Source organism: Centruroides vittatus, unplaced genomic scaffold, assembly GCF_030686945.1.
Source record: "Centruroides vittatus isolate TY-2023 unplaced genomic scaffold, ASM3068694v2 contig_1824, whole genome shotgun sequence".
Lineage (NCBI taxonomy): Eukaryota > Metazoa > Arthropoda > Arachnida > Scorpiones > Buthidae > Centruroides > Centruroides vittatus.
Genome location: NW_027121123.1, coordinates 51,945 through 72,555, shown reverse-complemented (window position 1 = coordinate 72,555; position 20,611 = coordinate 51,945). Strand labels below are relative to the sequence as shown.

General features: G+C 31.8%; 1 protein-coding gene across 5 annotated transcripts in view; it reads left to right on the top strand.

Annotated features, from left to right (window-relative positions):
• The window catches only part of tup (LIM1_Isl and LIM2_Isl domain-containing protein tup), a 49,144-nt gene that overhangs the window by 13,846 nt on the left and 14,687 nt on the right, over positions 1 to 20,611 (top strand). For 2 of the 5 annotated variants that reach the window (XM_067264120.1, XM_067264119.1), the window contains exons 4-7: positions 3,172 to 3,464; positions 12,905 to 12,955; positions 14,645 to 14,842; positions 19,307 to 20,281. In XM_067264120.1, coding sequence (XP_067120221.1) covers positions 3,172 to 3,464; positions 12,905 to 12,955; positions 14,645 to 14,842; positions 19,307 to 19,477 — 713 coding nt within the window. In that variant the 3' untranslated portion in view covers positions 19,478 to 20,281. Of the gene's footprint in view, positions 1 to 3,171; positions 3,465 to 12,904; positions 12,956 to 14,644; positions 14,843 to 19,306; positions 20,282 to 20,611 lie in introns of those variants that run through there. The other 3 variants (XM_067264122.1, XM_067264121.1, XM_067264123.1) reach the window with 2 other exon arrangements.

The following is a 20,611-nucleotide window of genomic DNA, read 5'->3' as shown; positions in this document are numbered from 1 at the left end:
TCTGTTTTAAAATATTGTGAAATGCAAACATGAAACATGCAACATTTACGTAACTACAACGAACTTGAAGGATAACAAAATATAAGGAAGAAGAAAAGAAAAAGACTTGGAATTTGATATGTCTGAATGCAATATTGATGTAAAGTTTGTATATTCTTTATTTATAGTATAGGATAGAGATTTTTATGAATGCGAATTCTAGATGGAAAGTAAGAGGTGCAAGTTTGGAATTTCGACTTGACTCTGAAAAAGAATATGGCTGAGGAGTCAGCATTTCAAAAAATTTTGCAAGCAATACTTGTCTAGGAGTGTGTTTCTACGACAATTCCAATTTTTTTAATATTTAGCTATCGTTCCATTAATTACTTCACAAAATACAAAAAAAAAAAAACAATAAATAAATAAAATAATAATCTGCATATTTAATAAACACATCGTACAATGTTTCCTTTCTGCATCTTATTTTTATTTATTTTTTAATTCGATTTTTAATCTCTAAGGACCTTCGAGCCCATATTTTTTAATAAGAAAATTAATCTAGGATGATTTAAAATTAATTTCTAATTCATCAAACTAAAATGAAAGTTAGAAAATAGGATTACCTTTCATAATAAGTGAGATGATGATGATTATTAAAAAAAGAGGGAGAGAGAAAGAGAAACATAATTACTTTTCTAGATCATTAAACTCCATACATTGACATTTAAATAAAATTACAAATTAATAAGGTTTACAGATATAAATAAAATTTTCTGTAAATCATAGTAATTAATTTTTTTATACTCACGTAACAATCATTCAATAATGTATCGTTTCATAAGAATTTCTCACTGTCAGCTAATCTAGCGAGAGAAGTACTTTAAGAACTATTATTATGAGCCAAACACATGACCACAAGTATAATTTGTGCAAAGATATTATAAATGAGAAGACAGAGATGAAAAATGAATCTCGTTTAACACTCGAGTATCTACTTAACAGATTTTTTTCCGAGGTTAATAGTTTGAGGGTTTGTTGTCTGATGGGGGAGAAAGGGATGATGAATTCATTCTTTGTTGTTTAGAAGTGGCTGAGGGAGAAAAGTAGCCTCACATTTTAGGCTCTTTATAGTAATATATATAAGACTCTACTTTTGTTAACAAATATTTTTTAAGAAATTTGTCGATTTTTATAAAGGTTTAGTAGAGAAAATTTCGTTTGTGCTACTCATAGAGACATCCATCTATCAAGGTTCTATCGTGGGAATAGCGAATAATAGATCGGTTCTGGTGGATACTTGGCATACTGTTGTCATTGGATGCACTTCATGCCTAGCCAGACGCCGTTCTTCTTGGCTTGAAAAGCTCGGCAATTAAAATGCTTGGCGTGAAAGGCGGAGCGAATGAAGTGGGAGGTTGAATCGTTGGTCCGCCTGGTGCTTTTCTCACATCCAACCGCATGAGTCACCTGCAAGCTGTCTTCTCTGAATAGAACTTCGGATACAACACTTTGATTGTGCCTTAGCAGCCGAGAGAATCTAGTCAGGCGGCCTAGAAATGGGATTGCATCTTCATCAAATTTGTTATATAAATATATTGAGCGAGCGAAATATTTGCTTTCTATCCGTTCGAAAGAAAAGAAAATAAAATAGATTTCTATTTTATAAATGTGGCCTACAGGTATCTTTGCCAAAACATTCAAAATTCGTTATCAATTTAATTTTGAAAGCACAATAAGAATAATAGTCTTGTTTACTTTATGATAAATTTGATAGTTTATATACTTTTTTCATTTCTTAGTAAACGTAAGAAAGTTCATATTATTATAAAATTACATGGCATAAATTCCTCTCATATTTACCTCGTCTTTCAAACTTCGAATTATAATTAGATAGGCCACTTTACAAAATAAAACTATAAAACTTGCACAAGATGCTTCTATCAGTTTGTTTCCTCATCCGTATCATCACCTTCTATCACTAAAATCATCGGTTAAATTGTATCGATATTTTTCTAAATATTGGATTTTTTTAATGAATTTATTCGTATATAAAAGCATTAAATATTTATTATATTTTATAAACATATTATAATTTTTAGTTATATTTTTTTCCTTCTTCTTCCACGTTTAACAGAGAAGGACGGCCATGTTAGGCCTAGGCTCTTTAGTTATTTACACACCTGAAAGTTTCACACGGCTAAAGCTTCGGAAATTTGATCCTAACAGAAAAGTTTGCCATCCTAGTTAATTAAAGTCGACAGGACAATCTGCAGGCGAGTCCCCCTGAATGTCAACAAGGAAGGGAGATGCACTCTATCCCCCTCTGAAATGCAAACGAGTTCACTTTTTAAAAACTTTGCTATTTATCAATTGATAGAAGATACAATATAATCAAAATATTTTACAGATTTTTGCAATTATAATTCGTTTTTTTTTTGTTTAAAATATATTTATATATTCTCAAAAAAAGAGCCACTTATAAAATATGTGTTGCATGTAGAAAATAACCGTATTTTTCTATATTTGCCATTTATATAATGCTTGGTATTATATAAAATAACGACTTTAAATGAACTATGAGCATCTACTTTAGACTCTGTTTGTCAATTGATCATTAAAAGTACATTGCTGCGAATTCCGGATATCCATCAGTGTTGATGAGATCTAGCAAATAACAGTAATTTTATCAGGCAAATATAAAGTCAGAAAATTTTTTACAACCTCCGTTCTGCCCATGATCAATAAACATAATAGCACACATCTTATTCACGTCATCCATCGCAGATGCGAAATTTTTATGAAAAGTGCTTTCTACAACCAAAGCTGTTGACACTAGCAGGGAATGAATAGCAATATTTATTGCTGGGAGAGGTATATTGCCGATAATCTTAGAATCTTCAAAGTATAAACTACAGTTTTTTGTGGTATAAGGTAGTTAATCGTTCTGTTGGAATAATTTTTTCTGCTCTTTCCCTTAGTTTCAGATACTTATAAGAGCAATATAATTCCCACCGTTTCGGGCATTGTTTAAGAATAAAATCATCTCACTTTCGAGCGCACATTAAGAAATGAACCAATTGTAAGCGCTTTATATTTTAGGGGTAATTATAGATAGATAATATAATAATAATTAAAATTTCTAACTAGTAAATTTGAAGAAACTTATATATATTTTGTTTTGTTTATATATAGCAAATGCCGAGCCAATGCAGAACAATAGGAATCGGGATTCGGTACGTCCCCAAGTTCATAAACAAAATTCAGAGCACAAACCTACACGGGTCCGAACGGTGCTGAATGAAAAGCAATTGCACACATTACGCACTTGTTATGCTGCAAATCCTCGTCCGGATGCGTTGATGAAAGAACAATTGGTAGAAATGACTGGACTGTCTCCTAGAGTAATACGTGTTTGGTTTCAAAATAAAAGGTGCAAAGATAAAAAGAAGAGTATTATGCTAAAACAGATGCAACAGCAAGAGAAGGTAAGTTTATTATTATGATTATTATTAATATTATATTATTATTTATTCAACTTTTAAATCGTGCTTAAGAAAAAGCGTATATTCGCGTATATTCTGTTTTTCTTAAGGGAAAAAAACAACAAATTTAAAAAGTTTGTTGAGTGCTTTTTCTTTATAAAGAAGCAAGCAGCTTCGTTACATCAGCTTAATCCTAGAATGGCATTTACTAGATTGCTTAGGAATCAGCTTCCCCATTAGCACTTTCTAATTATCGAATGAAACCCATTTTGGGACTGTGGCTTATATTTTGTAGATTTTCGAGATTTATTCAACTTTTCTTACAGTTTTAAGTTCTTAACAAGCACTAGGGTGTGGTCAAATGTATTTACTATCCTTACTCGAAATCCTTTAAAGATAACAATTTTTTTTTTATCTTATTCGTGTCTGGCAAGATCCATTGCTTGGCCGTTTCGCTAATTTACTCACATGTTGTACCGAAAATGTTAACAACTCATTTCCAGTAACAACGTACGCAGCAATTAGAGGATTTTGTGTGGAGACTTTTAATGAGAACGAAGGGAAATTTTGGACAAACTTGATTTAATAATGCAAATTTAATCAGCCGTGATAGTGACCATAATTACTCATTTTCGATAATGAAAAATTGATTTAAAAATATATTATTAATGTATTTAAAAAAATAAAATTGTATACGTATCAATTCTCTAGATATATAGAAATAAATATCAAAAGTGACTTATATTAAATATTTCCGTCTGTTGCGACTTATTTAAATTTCAAACATAAAAAATTCATTGTATTCAAAATAATGGAAGCCACAAGAAATTGGTAAGATTAAACTAACCTCTTGCGGCAGATGTCACATTCGCGTGACTGCTGTAATGTAGAATACCATGGGGTTTCTAAACGCCCTCTTTCTACCCCCCAAAACATTTTAGGTCTGGGGAAAGTAAATTTGTGTCTCGTCCTAACGTAACTCAGAAGCAGGACAGTGTAGGGGATGAACAAAGTGTCCCTGAGGTTGGATGGTAATCCTTCTCTTAACTCCCCTGCGGATGAAGCCCGTTAATCATGACTTCAGTATGACGCTGTGTGGGACACATAATTTTTCCGTGGCTAGACAGCTAGCACGCAGTGCCGTGTCCAATCCCCTCCCATGAGAGGCATTACCCCCTCATTACTCATCATCATCTTCCCTTATTACTTTATTAATTTTTGAAAACGCATGCGTGTTTTACATCACTTCTCTCTGGAAGATGGAGTAAAGCAGTGATAGTTTTTTTTCCCATCCCTCCCTTTACTTGTCTGTTGGTTGGCCTACCTGTATGTATGTGTGTGTGTGTGTGTGTGTGTGTGTGTGTGTGAGTAGGCAGACTCCTTAGATTCCGTCGATTGTTTAACACCACAAATTCAATTAACTGATTATCAACCGAATTAGGAATAAAATATGATGAGCTTAATAGATAATGATCATTTTTTTCTGTAATTATATCCCTTAAAAAATTGATAAGATTAACACAAAATTAAGAAAAATACGCAACAAAATTCCTATACTTTCCGTGCTTATTTTTAGATTTAAAACATTTCTTTTTTTTTTTGTTTTTATCCAAATAGGATATATTTAATTATATTTTAATCTAATTTTATTCTTAAACATTATACTTGCGGGTATGTTTTTTCATGTTTTTTTTTCTTCTTTTTTTCTGCGTAGTGAATCATCAATAATTCACAAACGTATGAAGAAAAGTTGCACTATTTCACTTAGCTATTAACTTAGACTTTCGCAAGGAATAAATTAAACTTAAATTTAAATGAAAATGTTACTAAATTTAAAACTGCTTCAATAACGAAATTAAACTTAATAGTGTTAAATTTATTAAATTAAAGTCTGAAGTCTAAACAACGTTTTTTAATATATAATGAACGTGGCTTAGAAAATTCTATTATTACGTATAATTTTCTTAATTTGTGATAATATTTAGAGGAAAAAAAATTAAGTTTAAGTTACATTTCTAAACTAATTTTACAGCTTATTATTAAATAAATAAGCTTAATTTGTATCTTTTGTAGTACTCAATATGCATGTTACAAGGATCTCCTTAGTACAAGTGCTTAAAGGAGTCATTTAACATTGTAGAATCTTTCACTGATTTAATTTTAAAGGTATACATTCAAAATTATAAATTCTAGAGTGTATACATTCTCTAGAAGCGGATGAAATTCGAGTAATATATCTAACATAGCTGCTATTCGTTGTAACAAAATAAGGAAACGATCAAATTTCTGACTTAACATTTTTGGTAGATCTATAACGTTCGAGATACTTTTATAGGTATAAATAATTATAAATATTATAACAGGCTTGTGTCTAAAGGCCTGCTACATGGTCTTGAATATATTAACGAGGTAATTATTTGTTAAAAGAACAATAATATATGCATCTGATGTAGGATACGTAGGACTAAAAGACCGAAACGAGTTAAGGTATAGATATTAAATTTAAAAATTGTAATTACAAATTAACCGGAAGTTTTTCTTGAAATTTCAAAGTTTGTATTGTGTAATTTAGAACTTTGGGTGTAGGTAATTTAAAAATTGGGGTAATATTTTAATAAGAAGAAAAGAAAAAATATATTTTCTAGTTTGACATATCATTAAGTTAAGTGTAGAATATACTCTTTGAAAACTATAGGAATAAACTTTAAATTTAGAAGAATTGTTCAAATATTTAAGTATGTTATCTTTTAAAGTTCTTACTGGAGAACCAATCTTGCTGATTGGTTAAATGATTTAATATTTAAAAGATTTGAAAAAAAAATCCTAAATACATTTTTAATGATTATAGTAGAAGTTGGTGTATAAAATTTACTTTAAATCGTTCTACTAATTTTTTTAATTTTTCGAAAATGTTACCTCAAAGAGAAGGACATTTGCTTTGATAAATTTAGTAAAAAGTAATTAGAAATTTAAAATAAAATTTTAAAAAAACTTTTAGTAGCGTTAAAAGGGATTATTAATGAATGCAAACTTTATATTTGAAGTGGAAAATTAATTAGTTATAATTTGCAGTCAATTTATTAAGTTATAAACAATTGGGATGGCAATATGTGGCCGTCAGTAGGAGAAAAAAACAGAAAACAAATAGTCTTACACATCATTAACTACATCACCCAGTCCATCATTTGAGAAGACAGTGGACAAACCATGGCACAGATTACATCTACTAGAATGTAGGCAGGAAGCAATGGCAGAATGTATGGTGTGTGAGAAAGAGGCATTATACGGCTCAGCGACCGCCTATACGAAAACTGGTCCTCCTGGTCTGTCAGTAGATTTGATCACTTATCTGGAAGGTACCACGTGCTGGAATTGCTTCATCTCACGTTGTGTGCAAGTGAAGCCGGATCTGCAAAGATCCGACACTAGATAACAGTTAACTTGCTCTGTTCTGCCTTTCTATTCTTACTGATAGCAAACCGAACCATCTGTTACTGAGGTCGGTAGTACTCTTTGGATAGTTTGTTCAGCTAACATTGCTTTATGTGATTGTGTAAACTTATGGATTATGTTAGACCAGATTGTTTTTGATGAATTCACTCCATAGGAAGTGGTGATGAATGCTTATATTCGTCGAAGCGATTCAGATCGCCGAACAAAACAACGTCACCATCTGCTGTAGTAATTAAAATCAATCTCGCTATGGCTTGTACATAAAAAAGTACATCACAGATTACTCCATAAAAAAAAATATATACAAAGTATATATAAAAGTATAAAATTTGCACCTGTAACATCAACTAAAATGCTCACTGTTAATTATCCTTTGCACAGAATTGCAAATTAATGCAGTTACAAAATGCTTAATCGCCTTTCACTCGTTTAAAACCAAGTTTTTAAAGTATCAGCCTCTCTTATGGGTGGTGATAAAGATATTTTATATATTAAAGGGTACACAAATGCTAGTCATAAAAGTCTCGTTGTGTAATATGAACTAAGGTTCTAGTTTAAGGAATAAAAATATAAAAAAAATTATTTATATATATAATAAATCATTAACCGGTTTGGTAATCTATTGATGGATTCTAGAGCCATAAAATTGATTTAGTTTTAAATAACTTCCTGAAAAATTTGTAATTGAAAAGAGATTATAAGGGGATTCCCCGTTTTGTTAGATAAACATTTCAACTAAAATATTTATTTTTAATTGTTATTTTTTTTTCTTTTTTAATGGAAGGTTTGAAGTAGTTAAGGCCTAACCCTGCGTAGATCCAACGATGGAAATATATTTATTTATTCTACTTAAAATAGAAATAATTTTAGTTTAAACACGATCCATTTTGTCATTAAAAAGGTTAAATAATTAAAAATGTTAATGAATATGAAAATTTATATCGTGTTGCAGACGAGGGAACGGGTTAAAATTTCTTCTGGTCAAAATCGAAATTTTGATTGAGATCTGCAAGAATACAAAAATAGAAATTAGTTAAATATATATTTATATTTATAGTTATTAAGAATTTGATTTTAATTTATAGTATATTCAATTTTTTTTGCTTCTAATGCTGATTTAAAATACTAATTAAGGTGTAAAAGTATGTAATAATATTTTTTCCATTTGAAATCGTTTTTCTATTCTCTCGTTAATTCATTAAATATTTATAAAAATTAGCATGTAAAGCCTAAATTTCGTGGTTTTTTTAACGAAAAAATTGTGAAAATAAATCCGAATTAAAACAAATTATATATATATATATGTAAAATTTTCATATTTAAATTACAGTCAATAATATGAAATATTTACTATAATAATTATCAAGATTTTAATTTTAATTAATACGTTTTGATTTTGTATATCTTTAATTTACATATCATAGTTTAATATTACTTTCCAAAGAAAAATCTTTATTAAGTAAATTACTTAGTAAAGAATAAGATTTCTCTTTTAATTATAATTAAAATAGAGTGACAAACGTTTCAATTATATAATTACACTTTAAATAATTAAAAAAAAAACCATCAAAAGTTAAGTTTAGTTTATCTAAGTAAACGAGTAGGTTTAAAATTGCATTTAAGTATAAGATTTGTGTAAGATTTTGTACAAAATAACCATTTTAAAATTTAAAACTGATAAAGAGCAACCTGTAAATATTCAATTAAGGATATCACTCAATAACCAGTTTTTTTTTCCATTTTGTACGTCCAGAATTAGTAGAGATATTGATTAATGCAAGTACTAAATGGGGGAAAAGTACCTATCGAACATTTTCTGATAAGCCTGACCTTGCAACTTTTCTAAGATAAAGTTTCGTCCAATTTGCTAAGTTAAAGTTTCTAGCAAACTATTCTCCTCCTCCTTAGAGGAAAATTATCTTTCCCGGAAAAAAACAACAACAACAAAAAAAACTTTTCTTTTACCTAGACAGACTGGCAGATGGTAGTATAGACAGGATGTTGTACACGTGGACAGTTTCGATCGCTAAGCAACGACGATCTCAGTTCATTATCAGCTTTTATTTGTAGGATAGCGGTATACGGTCGGTGTTGCCAATTTTTGGCGTTCTCACGGACACCATACAGCGAATGGATGGAGTGTCCATCGATCGATTATCTCTTTGCCATGCATCGATGGTTACTGGCACGTGACTCTGACTGACGTACTGACTATAATTTGCTACATCCGGAATGGAGAAAGTTTAAAAGAGTATAGCTTTTTTTTTTAATATTTAAACTCATATATAAGCAGAAACTTTCCTTTTTTTACTCCACAACTCTTCAGACATCTCGTTAAAAACGGAAGTCAATAAAGAAGAAAGAAAAGAAGGTACGATCTCTTTTTTTTCTTATCAGATTAGATAACAAACTAAAAAATACTGCTTTTTTTGATAAAATTAAAGCGAAAACAAAATTTAGAAATTCGATACAAAGCGATGTAATACCTGACATCATCGCTGAAGAACGTAAATTAGCTACTTTTCCTATTTTTCATTGTTTACACACAGACGTTCATTTACAATTAAACTGTGTTTGCGTGTGTGGAAAGTATCTATCGCTCAAAATTTTCGATGTCATTGTCTTTTATATTGAACCACCAAACTACCTGTGTCGTGATACGTCCTTTCGTGACAATTTATTAAAAAAGAAAAAAAAAGTTGGGGTCCTGATTGTCCTACTGTTCTCACAATCAAAATTCTACCGATTTTTACCTTTTTAGTTATCGATCCGCTCTTACCTTTGTGATAGAAATCCACTTTCGATGACGCAAATTGCCCAGCACGTGGCCCATCTCCTATACCAGCACGTGATCTCTGGATAATTGTAGTCCAAAACGTACTCCAGACTCCTATCTATTATCTTCCCGATTCGTATAAATCATTTATACTGGGGCCGTGCCACACGATCTGATATTTTTGACTCTGCCAGGAATTGAATTATTTTGGTTACAAAGACTATTTATAAACCGCATACAAAATTTCTAGCATAGAATTTCTGAATATTTTTCTTTCCATTTATTATTTTTTTTCTGTTTTTATGTAACACAAAAAATGCTACAAGTTTGTTAATAGCAGGCGTTGTAAATATTAATTCTTTTATGAAGATATGCAAAGCAGGATCTACCATAAACTATTTTATAGGTTCTCAGTAAAAAGAATAATAATATTTTTTTCACGATGTGCCCATTTTTATGCGGAAAACTATTAAAATTTAAACGTAAAAATGTTTTATGTATCCTGGATATAAAATGAATTATCTGTAAATATGCATAGTAATTCCTCTATGCGATTTTTTTTTGTTTAGAAAACACAAAGTTTTATAATAGATAAGACCTAGAAAGTGATTCCTCTAGTCGTGTAGTGTATATAAAAACCAAACTTTCATCAATCTCTGTTCTTTTGCTAGTAAACACTAACTAACTAATGTTTCCTTAGGTCGTTCCTGTTTTTATTGTTTACAAACTTACCTCTCTCGTTGACGATGGGTGTCTGCTAAGCGTACATCATCCCCACGTGGCTGATTGCGTGTACCGAAGATCTTTCACGCACGCCAACCCCTGTTTATCCACAGACTACCGTCGACATGGGAACAAAAGCTAGCTTTAACACATTTAACACAACGTTTCTATAAGCCCCGAGAGGCTAGTCTTATCCCTTGGGCGTCGAAAGACATGCGATTGAAGTAATCATAGTTTGGCACATCTATTAAATCACAACTTTTTCGTTTGCATTTAAGCCATCACGCAATTCCTTCACTCCGCTGCACATATTTAGGCTCTCAAACAAAGCGTGCACGAAGTAGCCAACTGTGATTTCCTTGCTTTTTTCACGCATCACCTAGCGTTTTTAATACGCTCCGATGCTTATTTCTACGAATATCGAGCGGCAAAACTATAGACAAAAAAAAATTTCTTAAGCCATAAATTTGTATCGGAGATCCTATGCAATGGAAGCATACTTTGAAACGTTAGCTACTTAAATGACTAACATGCAGTTCTATTATTTAACTAGCCATTTAATCTTTAATTCCGATTGCAGACCTATTCAATAAAATTTAAATAAGTTACCTTCCCAGTTTTAAGCAAACATTACAACATTCATTTAGTGCTTTAGTGCGAAAACAAAACCCCCCTTTTAATACTAAGTTTATTTAAACGTTGGCTCCACCATTAACACAAGTTTACTGAAGGTATGCAATGGGCAATAATTTGCCATAAATTCAAATTGATGATCTCTTTTGTTTTTTTTTTCTTTTTAATATAACGAAATTGAATTGCAGCAACAATGTTTTGGATGTTGATTTCAAAGGAGGTTTCTTCATAAATACTTGTTTTCTCGCCTATCGGAATGTAATATTTTGATTTTAACGTGATGAAATCCTCCATATACACTTAATTTAAGTACTAATATATCTAAATGAAGTGAGAATGTGTCTTTGATACTTTAATATACGTTTCAATATAATGAAACCTTGTATCAGCTGTTGAATATCTTCAATAAGATACAAGTGCGCTCGAGTTTTTTTCTGTCATCGTTTTAATATGATGGAAGCGCGTATCGTAACTGAATTTTCGATTTTAGTAAAGTGAAAGTGTATAATAATAATGTTTATCCGGTTTTAATAAAGTGAAAGTAAAATGTATTAATATTTGAAGGTTCGTTTTCGATAAAGTAAAAACATGTTACGTAGACGAAAGCATGCATCGATAATTGGATATTATTTTCAATAAGGTAAAAGCATGTTTATAAGTAAAATTATATGCAATATTTAAATGTGTTTTAATAGATGAAAATGCTTGTTAATACTTAGAATGTTTCAGTTTTAATAGGACGAAAGTACGTGTATCGCTTGAATTATTAGATAAAATTATATTCATCAATATTTATACATGAGACAACATAAGCTTCTTAGCAGTTACGTATTTACTCTAATAAAACATTACGTGTTTCAATAAGTATATATTGTTGAACACGATGAAATTATGCATAACAGATAGTTTGATTTGATTCAATAGGATGAAACTACACGCATAAATAATTAGGCATTGACTTCACTACGAAAAGTATGTGCATGAATAGTTGAATATTCTTAAAATTAAGATGCGATTTATGAGTATGAAAAGTAGGATATGTGCATTAATAAGATGAAATTATAAATATTAGTAGCTGTATATTCGTTACTCTTTAATAGCAACCAACAAAAGGGAAAGGCAGAAGACTATGCTTATCTAAGTTTCATCAGAGAGACTCGCTGTTACAATTACATTAGTTTACACGTTGATAGTGAAAAGACAAATGGTAAATAAAATTTTGTCTGCTGCAACCACATTACAAGATCTCTACCCTCTTGGAAAAGACTGTTTCACAGTAGCAAGTAATTCCTTCCATGCCACAATCATGTTAGCTTCTTGATTTGACCACAGTATTGTTAGGTTTCCTTTCAGCAACATTCCATAATCTCGTTAACGAAACAGAATGAATCTGAACAATTTAGTTTAGCTGGAAATGTGTGATATAAATTCTAAAAAAGTATACAATTATAAAATTAAATAATCTTTTATTTTATTTTCATAATTTACCAGATATGTTTTGATTAAATTGTATAAAAATGGTAATTTATTTATTTTAATTCTTGATTATTATTATTATTTTTTTCTTTATTATTAAAGTATATGTTTGCACGTTGCACGATGCTTCATCCTATTTAACTTGATTTATTATTTTATTTATTTAAGTTACCCAGGTTTTTTTTATGATGCTTTCTTTTAAAGTGAATATGAGGGAAGAAGAGAGAGTTTTCGGCTTGGCTTATGCATGTTCATGCACAGTCATAGATGTAAATTATATATTTATAGGATAATTGTATAAATGATTTGCACGGTTTTTGTCAAAACTAAATGTATTGCTCACCCAGTGGTAGTTACACTAATGCTTCACTCTTGTTCGCAGTTTTTGATCGTCTCCATGTCCGAGTCTGATTCATCACCCCAAGCTTCACCGGTAGGGCATGATTTTTATTCTTGGGGGTAAGATCATCAACTCCAAATTTTCTTAACCATGGCCTAAAATTTAAAAAATAATAATAATAATAAATCCTATCTAAGAACTATATAAATATAGCATTAAGTAATATAAGGCCTAATGGGTGAGAAGTATTGGGGATGATGATCAACTTCTAATTTCCTGATTTATTTTGTTGTATGTATTTTTTTTCTATTATTTATTTACGTGTTGTCTTATTTTCTAGTGAATTTTTCGATATTCTAGAGCCACTAAATGTCTGTTTTTTTATACAGTTTGCACGTAGCCCTCTTATATAAAACGTTCTTTCAGTTATAATATTATATTTTAATAAATAAATAAATTTTTTAAAATAAAATTTGTAAGCTTTAGGAACATTTTTTACAGTTGTAGGAGTTTTATTAATGCGTTTAAAATAGAAAAAAAAATTAAATCGTTTGGTCTTTCTTGATTTAAAATATTAAAATGTAAGTCATTAACATCAAATTCGGCTGAGCTATTAAGCTAAAAAGAAACCTCAACAGATCTTAAATCATATTCAAGCAGCGATAATAGAATTTATTACAGTTTAACTTATTTATAAGAATATTTGCATTTTCAATGCTTCCATCTCCATAATCATAGTGAAAAATTGCATATATATTATTATTTTTTATTATTATCATCACGAAGAAGACGACTAAACTTCGTACAGTTCGAAAATTTCTTTACCGACATGACTAAAAATCCATCATACTAAACTGAACAGCTTCATCTGTATTCAAAACTCATTGATAGCAGCAAAACAGTACGCTTTGAATTTAAAATCATTCTCCCAGTTCTAACCAATAAAGAGATCATTGACGACACTCGAAACATTAAATATTATTCTAATTTTGCAAATGACTGCGGTCGAATCAGTATTAAAAAAAATATCATTAGAGATGATCTAGCAGTCATTTACTTGAAATATTGATGGCCAATATATTGCAACAGGCAGAAAGCCACCATCCTACTTAAAAATTCCTACTTAATGCTCCTAGATACATCAGCTGGGATGACAGTGAATGGTTGGTTGGGAGTATTAAGCTGTATACGTATTGATCCGATAATAGGTTCTATAAGCTTATTTAGTTGTGGGTTTCTGAAAGGAAAACCCCCGGCTCTGGTGTTTTCTGGCTTCCAAGGTTAAGCCACAATAAGAGTGTCCGGGCTTAAGGAATACCAAAATGGACTATTGCTGGATAAGACTCGTCTTGTTTTCTTGATAGTTCTTCGTGTATTTTATATTTATTTTGTTGTGAATCCAATCCTTTGACATGCGTTCGATTTATATACGTTTCTAATCAATCGTTTCTTTCCAGAAAAATGGCGTTTTAAGTTGTTTTTTAGCAGGTTAAGTTGGCGAAAAATTAACTTCTTAAAACAAATTTAACTGTTAAATGCCGTAAATTTGTTAATTTTCTTTTTTTTTCTTTTCTTAAACATTTTATCTGTAAGAAGTTGTGACTTGACTAATCTAGCAGGTTCGCTCCGGTGTTTCACTTATAAATATTCATACTTAGTGCTAGGTTTATATATTAAAACAAGTTTCTATTAATATTTAACTAAGGTCATTTTATTTAATATATATCTTACTGATATTAATTATAATATTTATTTTAATTACATTTCAATTAATTTTTTTAGGATGGACGACAATTGACACTAGGTTCTATGAGAGGTGTTCCAATGGTAGCTTCAAGTCCCGTCCGACACGAAAGTCCTATTCAGCTAAATCCCATAGAAGTACAAACCTATCAACCCCCTTGGAAAACATTGGCAGAATACGCCATTCAACCAGACATAGATCCTAGCGCGCCTCATTTTCAACAGCTTGTTAGTCAGGTGAGTTAATTAATTAATATTAAATATTTATTGTTTTATAATCAACACTACCACCACCACAACAACAACAATAACAAAGAAATAATTTTCTTCGCTTTTATCAACTTTATTTTTTTAAAATATATTTTCTTACATGAAATGGAAAAGTTTTTAAGCGTTAAGTTAGTTCAGAATCCAATTTTAAAATAGGCCATTCTGTAACGAGTTTCATCTCTTTGATTCTCGAAACTTTTCAACAGGAAGTTATTATCTCAAGTACATTCATGTGAGTGTGACTTCGAGTGATTTCCCTTCGAAGTTCCTGCCAATGACTTCCTCTTGTACGCATTTCCTTTTCGGAAGTTACTTTTCTTTTCTAGTTCCATTTTCTAGAAGTTAAAAATAGTATAATGGTTCGGTCATATATTATAGAAAATAAGAATATAAATTTATTTTTTAGGGTGTTAAAACTATTCAAAAATATCACTTCTTTTTTACACGAATCATAGCATGTAATTCGTTCGAGACGGATTGGAGATACGTAAAACTGATTATAATGCGATGTATCACCCTGTAAATTTTAATGCAGATGAGGAATATTTAACAAGCCGTCAGTCGTAGATAATTTCGATACCATGAGATGTTACTTGGGAAAAATCGCGATACGAAAGCTGGTTCGTGACAATTTTTCATATCAACCGACACATTTCAGAGGATGGACCAAAACAAACATCTCTAAACAAGTCGAATGGCGTCAGAAGGCCTAGCCACGTCGTCCACTGGATAGGGAGGTCAGAGAGGCGCCCTTCCAAATGACTTTATTGCTACCGATGATTGACCCCAGGGTGCAGATCAAAAGTTTTTGGTCCGTCTCCTCGCACGTCGATGGTCAGTCCTCTTGGGTGGGATGATTTGACCTTCTAGGCTTTAGTGTCGATCGTTTAAGTCAAATGATGTTTATCATCTATTCGAAGAAAACCTTCAGAAGAGACAAGAATTTAGGTGACGCAATGTCCGAAATATATATATCCATATATACATATACCGTATATATATTTTCCTACTTTTTTTTTAAGTTTGACTCGAGTGTTAATGTCACTCTGACACTGTTACAGAGTATCTAAGATCAACACTCGCTTCTAAAGGATTGGGTTTCATAAGATTTTTCCGACTTCATTGGTTACTTCTATATTTAGATAGTCTTATAAAACTAACCCCTCGCAACTTGTAGCTATATCATTTTCATCCCCGTGATAAAAATAGAAACTAAACAAGGTTTTTTCACATCTTTTTTTGCGTTTCGTAGACTTAAGTTGGTAATATAAAGTATCAAATTTTAATAAAGAAAGAAACTTTTTGTTTTTATAATGTGTTATGACACGAACTGAAACGTTCGAATTATACCTAAAAAAAAATAACTTTTGTTACTTAATCTGATCATAATAATTGTCAAAATTTTAGCTTTGTGTTCACAATGGCACATGTTATGCAACTACTTGCCCTGTTTTTGTCGGTGGCTGGAACTTGCTTTAGGCAATGTTTACCTAACACTATGTCATCAAAACTTGTCGCTCATCAAATAAGATTTCATCTTCTCCGGCACAAAGCCACACCGGTGGGAATAAGTCACTGGACCTGACGTCATGTCACGTGTCACATATGACAGGATGACGTCAGAAAAGTCAAAGTGGATTCGGCCCCCTACCAATGTTTTCATTCGAAGAAGTGGGCCGGGTTGGTCTTTTGTTCTGATTCGTTTCCCAAGTTTTTACTATTGAGGAGGTCTCTAGTCCGTACAAAAAGAACGAGAGAGAGCGAGAAAAAAATATTAAAAGTGTCTCATCTTTTGTTAAGGATTTAAGATTTTTATTGTTGTTTCAACAGATATCTATTATATTCGTTCTACAGGACTTAGAAAATCGTGATATATCACTGGTTTCGTTTCTGTCTTCCTTCTCTAGTGGTTTATCAGTTCTCATTTATCATACCCAATGTCTAGACGTTGGATACCACTTGGGAATTTTAAGTTTAAACCGTCTACATTTGAACTTAGGCAAAGATTAGATATTTCCCAATTGATATACAGCAACAACAACCAACCGATCAACCGATTTCTTAGTTTAATGCTCAGAACCAGAAGGGACACAGATAAAAAAAAAACCGAACTTATTATGTTCTTCCATCCATTTAATATTTATGCTCGAGTCCATTTTGTAATTTGTTAATAGCAGTATCGGAAAACAAATTCGTTTATCATTCATAACCTCGTGTGGACAAATCCCTCGACAATGTGACACTTTCTCTAACATAGATCAAATATTTCTTAAATCTGACTGCCGGTAGTACAGAGATAATCATTGGTTGAGGGGACACTTGTCAACATATGGCGTCATCAACAGACGTTCTCCATGTGACATGGGGATCCTGCTATGTTGACTTAATAAAAGCAATTATATTGACCAAATAGCGGATCTTTTCATCTCTTGTGACGATCATCGGTTTGCCTGGGGTTATGTCAAGTTCTGAAAAGTTGATCTATTCCGAATTCACTCAAACGTTCACTTGTATGTAAATTGCGAAATCACAAGTATACACTTTCTCTCCCACCCCATACTAACTATTTACGAATTTTTTACTTTGTGCTTTGCTACTCCTTCGTTATAAAATACTTCGCCCATATTGATCGATTGATTCCAAGAATTTGAAGACTCAAGGAAAAGTTTTAGTTTCAATTAGTAGTTAAAACTTGTATATGTGAGGATTTAGGAAACTGTTCAGTTCTTCAAAGCTAAGTTTAAGGACACAAAAGCAAAATACTATAGAGACTTGTAACTGAGTTGTAGTTGATACTGTAGAGTATTTAAACTAAATGTTTATACCCCGAAACCTTTCAATTCAATAGAATTTGGTATGTAGAAATTCATAATTCATAACAATCTGGATACGAGTATCATGGATCATAAATTTTGATGTATTACAATAAGTCAGGAATTCGACTAAACATATGTGCAATTCTATAAACAGAAATTATTGACTGTATGTCAGTTGATGATTTAATCCCATTATAGTCTCAGTTGCCATTCTTTATTGGAAGTGGACCTAACCAGCAACTGTCCACAGTGACAGGAAAAGAGAATCGTGTCCGGTCACGGAACCCTTCCCAGGGATGCAACAAAGGGTCAGAAGGATTCGTCATTTCCTGCTGTCCAGAAGTTCGTTCCTATTGTACTAATCTCAGATCCTAATCCATTCTAACTACAACACGAATATATCCACCATCACCCTTAAATAATTAGCTTAGCGTAATAACTTATTATATGGCTCAATCGATGTTCGTCTTAATTTTACATTAACCTTTATTGGTGTTAACAACCTTTTTAAATAAAACTAGTTTGTTGACAGAGAATTTACTGGATATTCATAATTTAAGTATTGCGATTAACAGAAAAACGAGCATTCAAAATTAACAAGATTGGCTCAAAGCTAGGATGCTTCTTGTTTTGGTTTGTAAATTAATATTTCCGGGGAGTTGATTGATTTATTTATTTAAATAATTGTGTGTGTATATTTAGAAAGCAGGGTTTATATTTTTCGTGTTTTAAGGGTGTTTTTTTTAAATATTTTATATAAGGAATTCAGTCGGTATCTTTTGCGCTGACAGCGATGGTAGTTGAAGGAACAAGCGGCCATAAAGATTCTATATTAGTTAACAAATTCACGAAAGCAGATGGGGAGAAAGATCAACACCTTTGATTCGTAAAGCACGTTTGAAATAAAACATGAAAGGAGATAATTTCATCTCCGCCAAACATCCACTAATAATATTTGGGAGGAAAAAGTATCTCCGTTTGGAAGATTAAACGCGAATCTTGGCTGATGTAAGACAGAAGAAAGAAAAACAGCCAAACTGCGTGAGTCTGCCCGCGGCGTCAGATAAGGCCATGGCACAGTCTGATCGAGTCTGTAGCCGGCTCCACCTTCATCGATTGCCCTTTGAAAGAACCCAGAGCCGTCGGTAGTTGGAAGCTCTCCGTGCTTCCCACGCTGATGTCATCCTCTACACTGTCCAGGCAGCGGTTCCAATATACGCCCATCTACACAAAAAAAAAAAAAAAAATCTTTTTCTTCCGCCTCCAGTCAAAGTCTGCCAAAAATATTTGCAAAGAGGGCGGAACAATTTCGTACCTTCTCTTTGATGCCTGTCTGAGATCGGTCAAGACAAAAAGATTCATCTACAAATGGACTGCATTCGCAGGTAGATTATAAAAAATTCCATTCTGTTGCTATAAGTGTCAGAATAGGCCTATCTTAATGTTTAACTTTACTCTAGCACCTCGCTAGATTAAGTGCCATTTTGTATTTTGTAGACAATTTATTAGTTCTGTACTAAGAGCACTTCAAAGACAAAAAAAAAATCAAAACAAAAAAAAATTTGTTCTTAAAACGAAAGGAACTTCCAGTTGATTGTTGTTTCTGTTTCTGCAGATGCACGGATATGGCGAACCAGATCCAACTCAGCACGTACCGGCATCGGTTCCACCACAGATCCCCGCATACCTGGCAGGAGCTGATGATCCAATGCATCAACCTCCAAGTAACTTGTCCTCTCATTTGCCCGGAACACCTTCGGAATTATCAAGTCCAACGAGTGAATGATGCCAGCCAAAGTGCCGGTCGCATTCGAGACCGGTTCATCGACGTCGCCATTCAACCGTTCGCCAATCTACATGATTAAAGAACCAGACGATGAACAAAAGTCTGTGATTGACTGATTCGTGCCAATTATGAATTTGTCTTCTCACTTCAGGAATCGACCAAAAAAAATAACAAGAAAAGAACAAAAAACAAAAGAAAAAAAAATTTAAGAGTTAAAGTAGGAGGGTGTGGATTTCTACTACCAAGAACAAGAATGAAGAATTATGAATCGGATGCGTGAATGTGTGGTGCCTGATTGTATGTGAAATTTTCCTTTTAATTATTTTTTTGTTTGTTTGTTTATTTGTTTTTCCATTGACGTTTCGCAAAGAATGCTCAACATCAACAAAAGTCCGAATCGAACAAAATCTTTGCAGTTATCTATTTAAACTGTTCACTATTATAGGGAAAAACAAGAAAGGGAAAAGAAAGAGAAAAAATAACCCGAAATGTAAGTGACAAGTGTGGAACTTTTTAGCTGTGTGTTGAGTAATCATATCTAGTTGTGTCACCTGTGAATCTAATGTGTCATTATGGTGAAATAGTTCTCAAGTCAAACGTAAGAGAGGCGACCAGGTGTCGTGCCTGTCACCTGTATATAGAAAATGGACCAGAATGGACCTACCTCCCTGCGGCACTTTCAGCACCGCTCCAATACATGTCCTTACCCATAGACTGTCACTTGTTAGCCCTCGTCTCACAAATGACGTATATCTGACCTTGTACATCCAACAAGTAGATTCTATTAAAGTTTAGTAAAATATATATACGATATTGTGAATTCTTAAAAAAATTCGCGTGTTTTTTTTCTTAAAGAAAACTTCTAGATTTTTATGAAATATTTTAAGAGTTTAATTAAGAACACACAAAAGAATGGGATTTTTATAAGAAATTTCGGACTGAAAACCTTTGCTACCTCAAAAAAAAAAAAAAAATTATGAAGATACGAGAAAAATTTTGTATTTTTTTCATTAAAAATTTATGAGTCAAAATTTTTAAATTATTCCAAAATATATACATAAAATTTAAATATCATTTTAATTTTTTGATTTTTCAAGTATAAGTCTTACTTTAAAAGATTTTAAATGGTCAAAT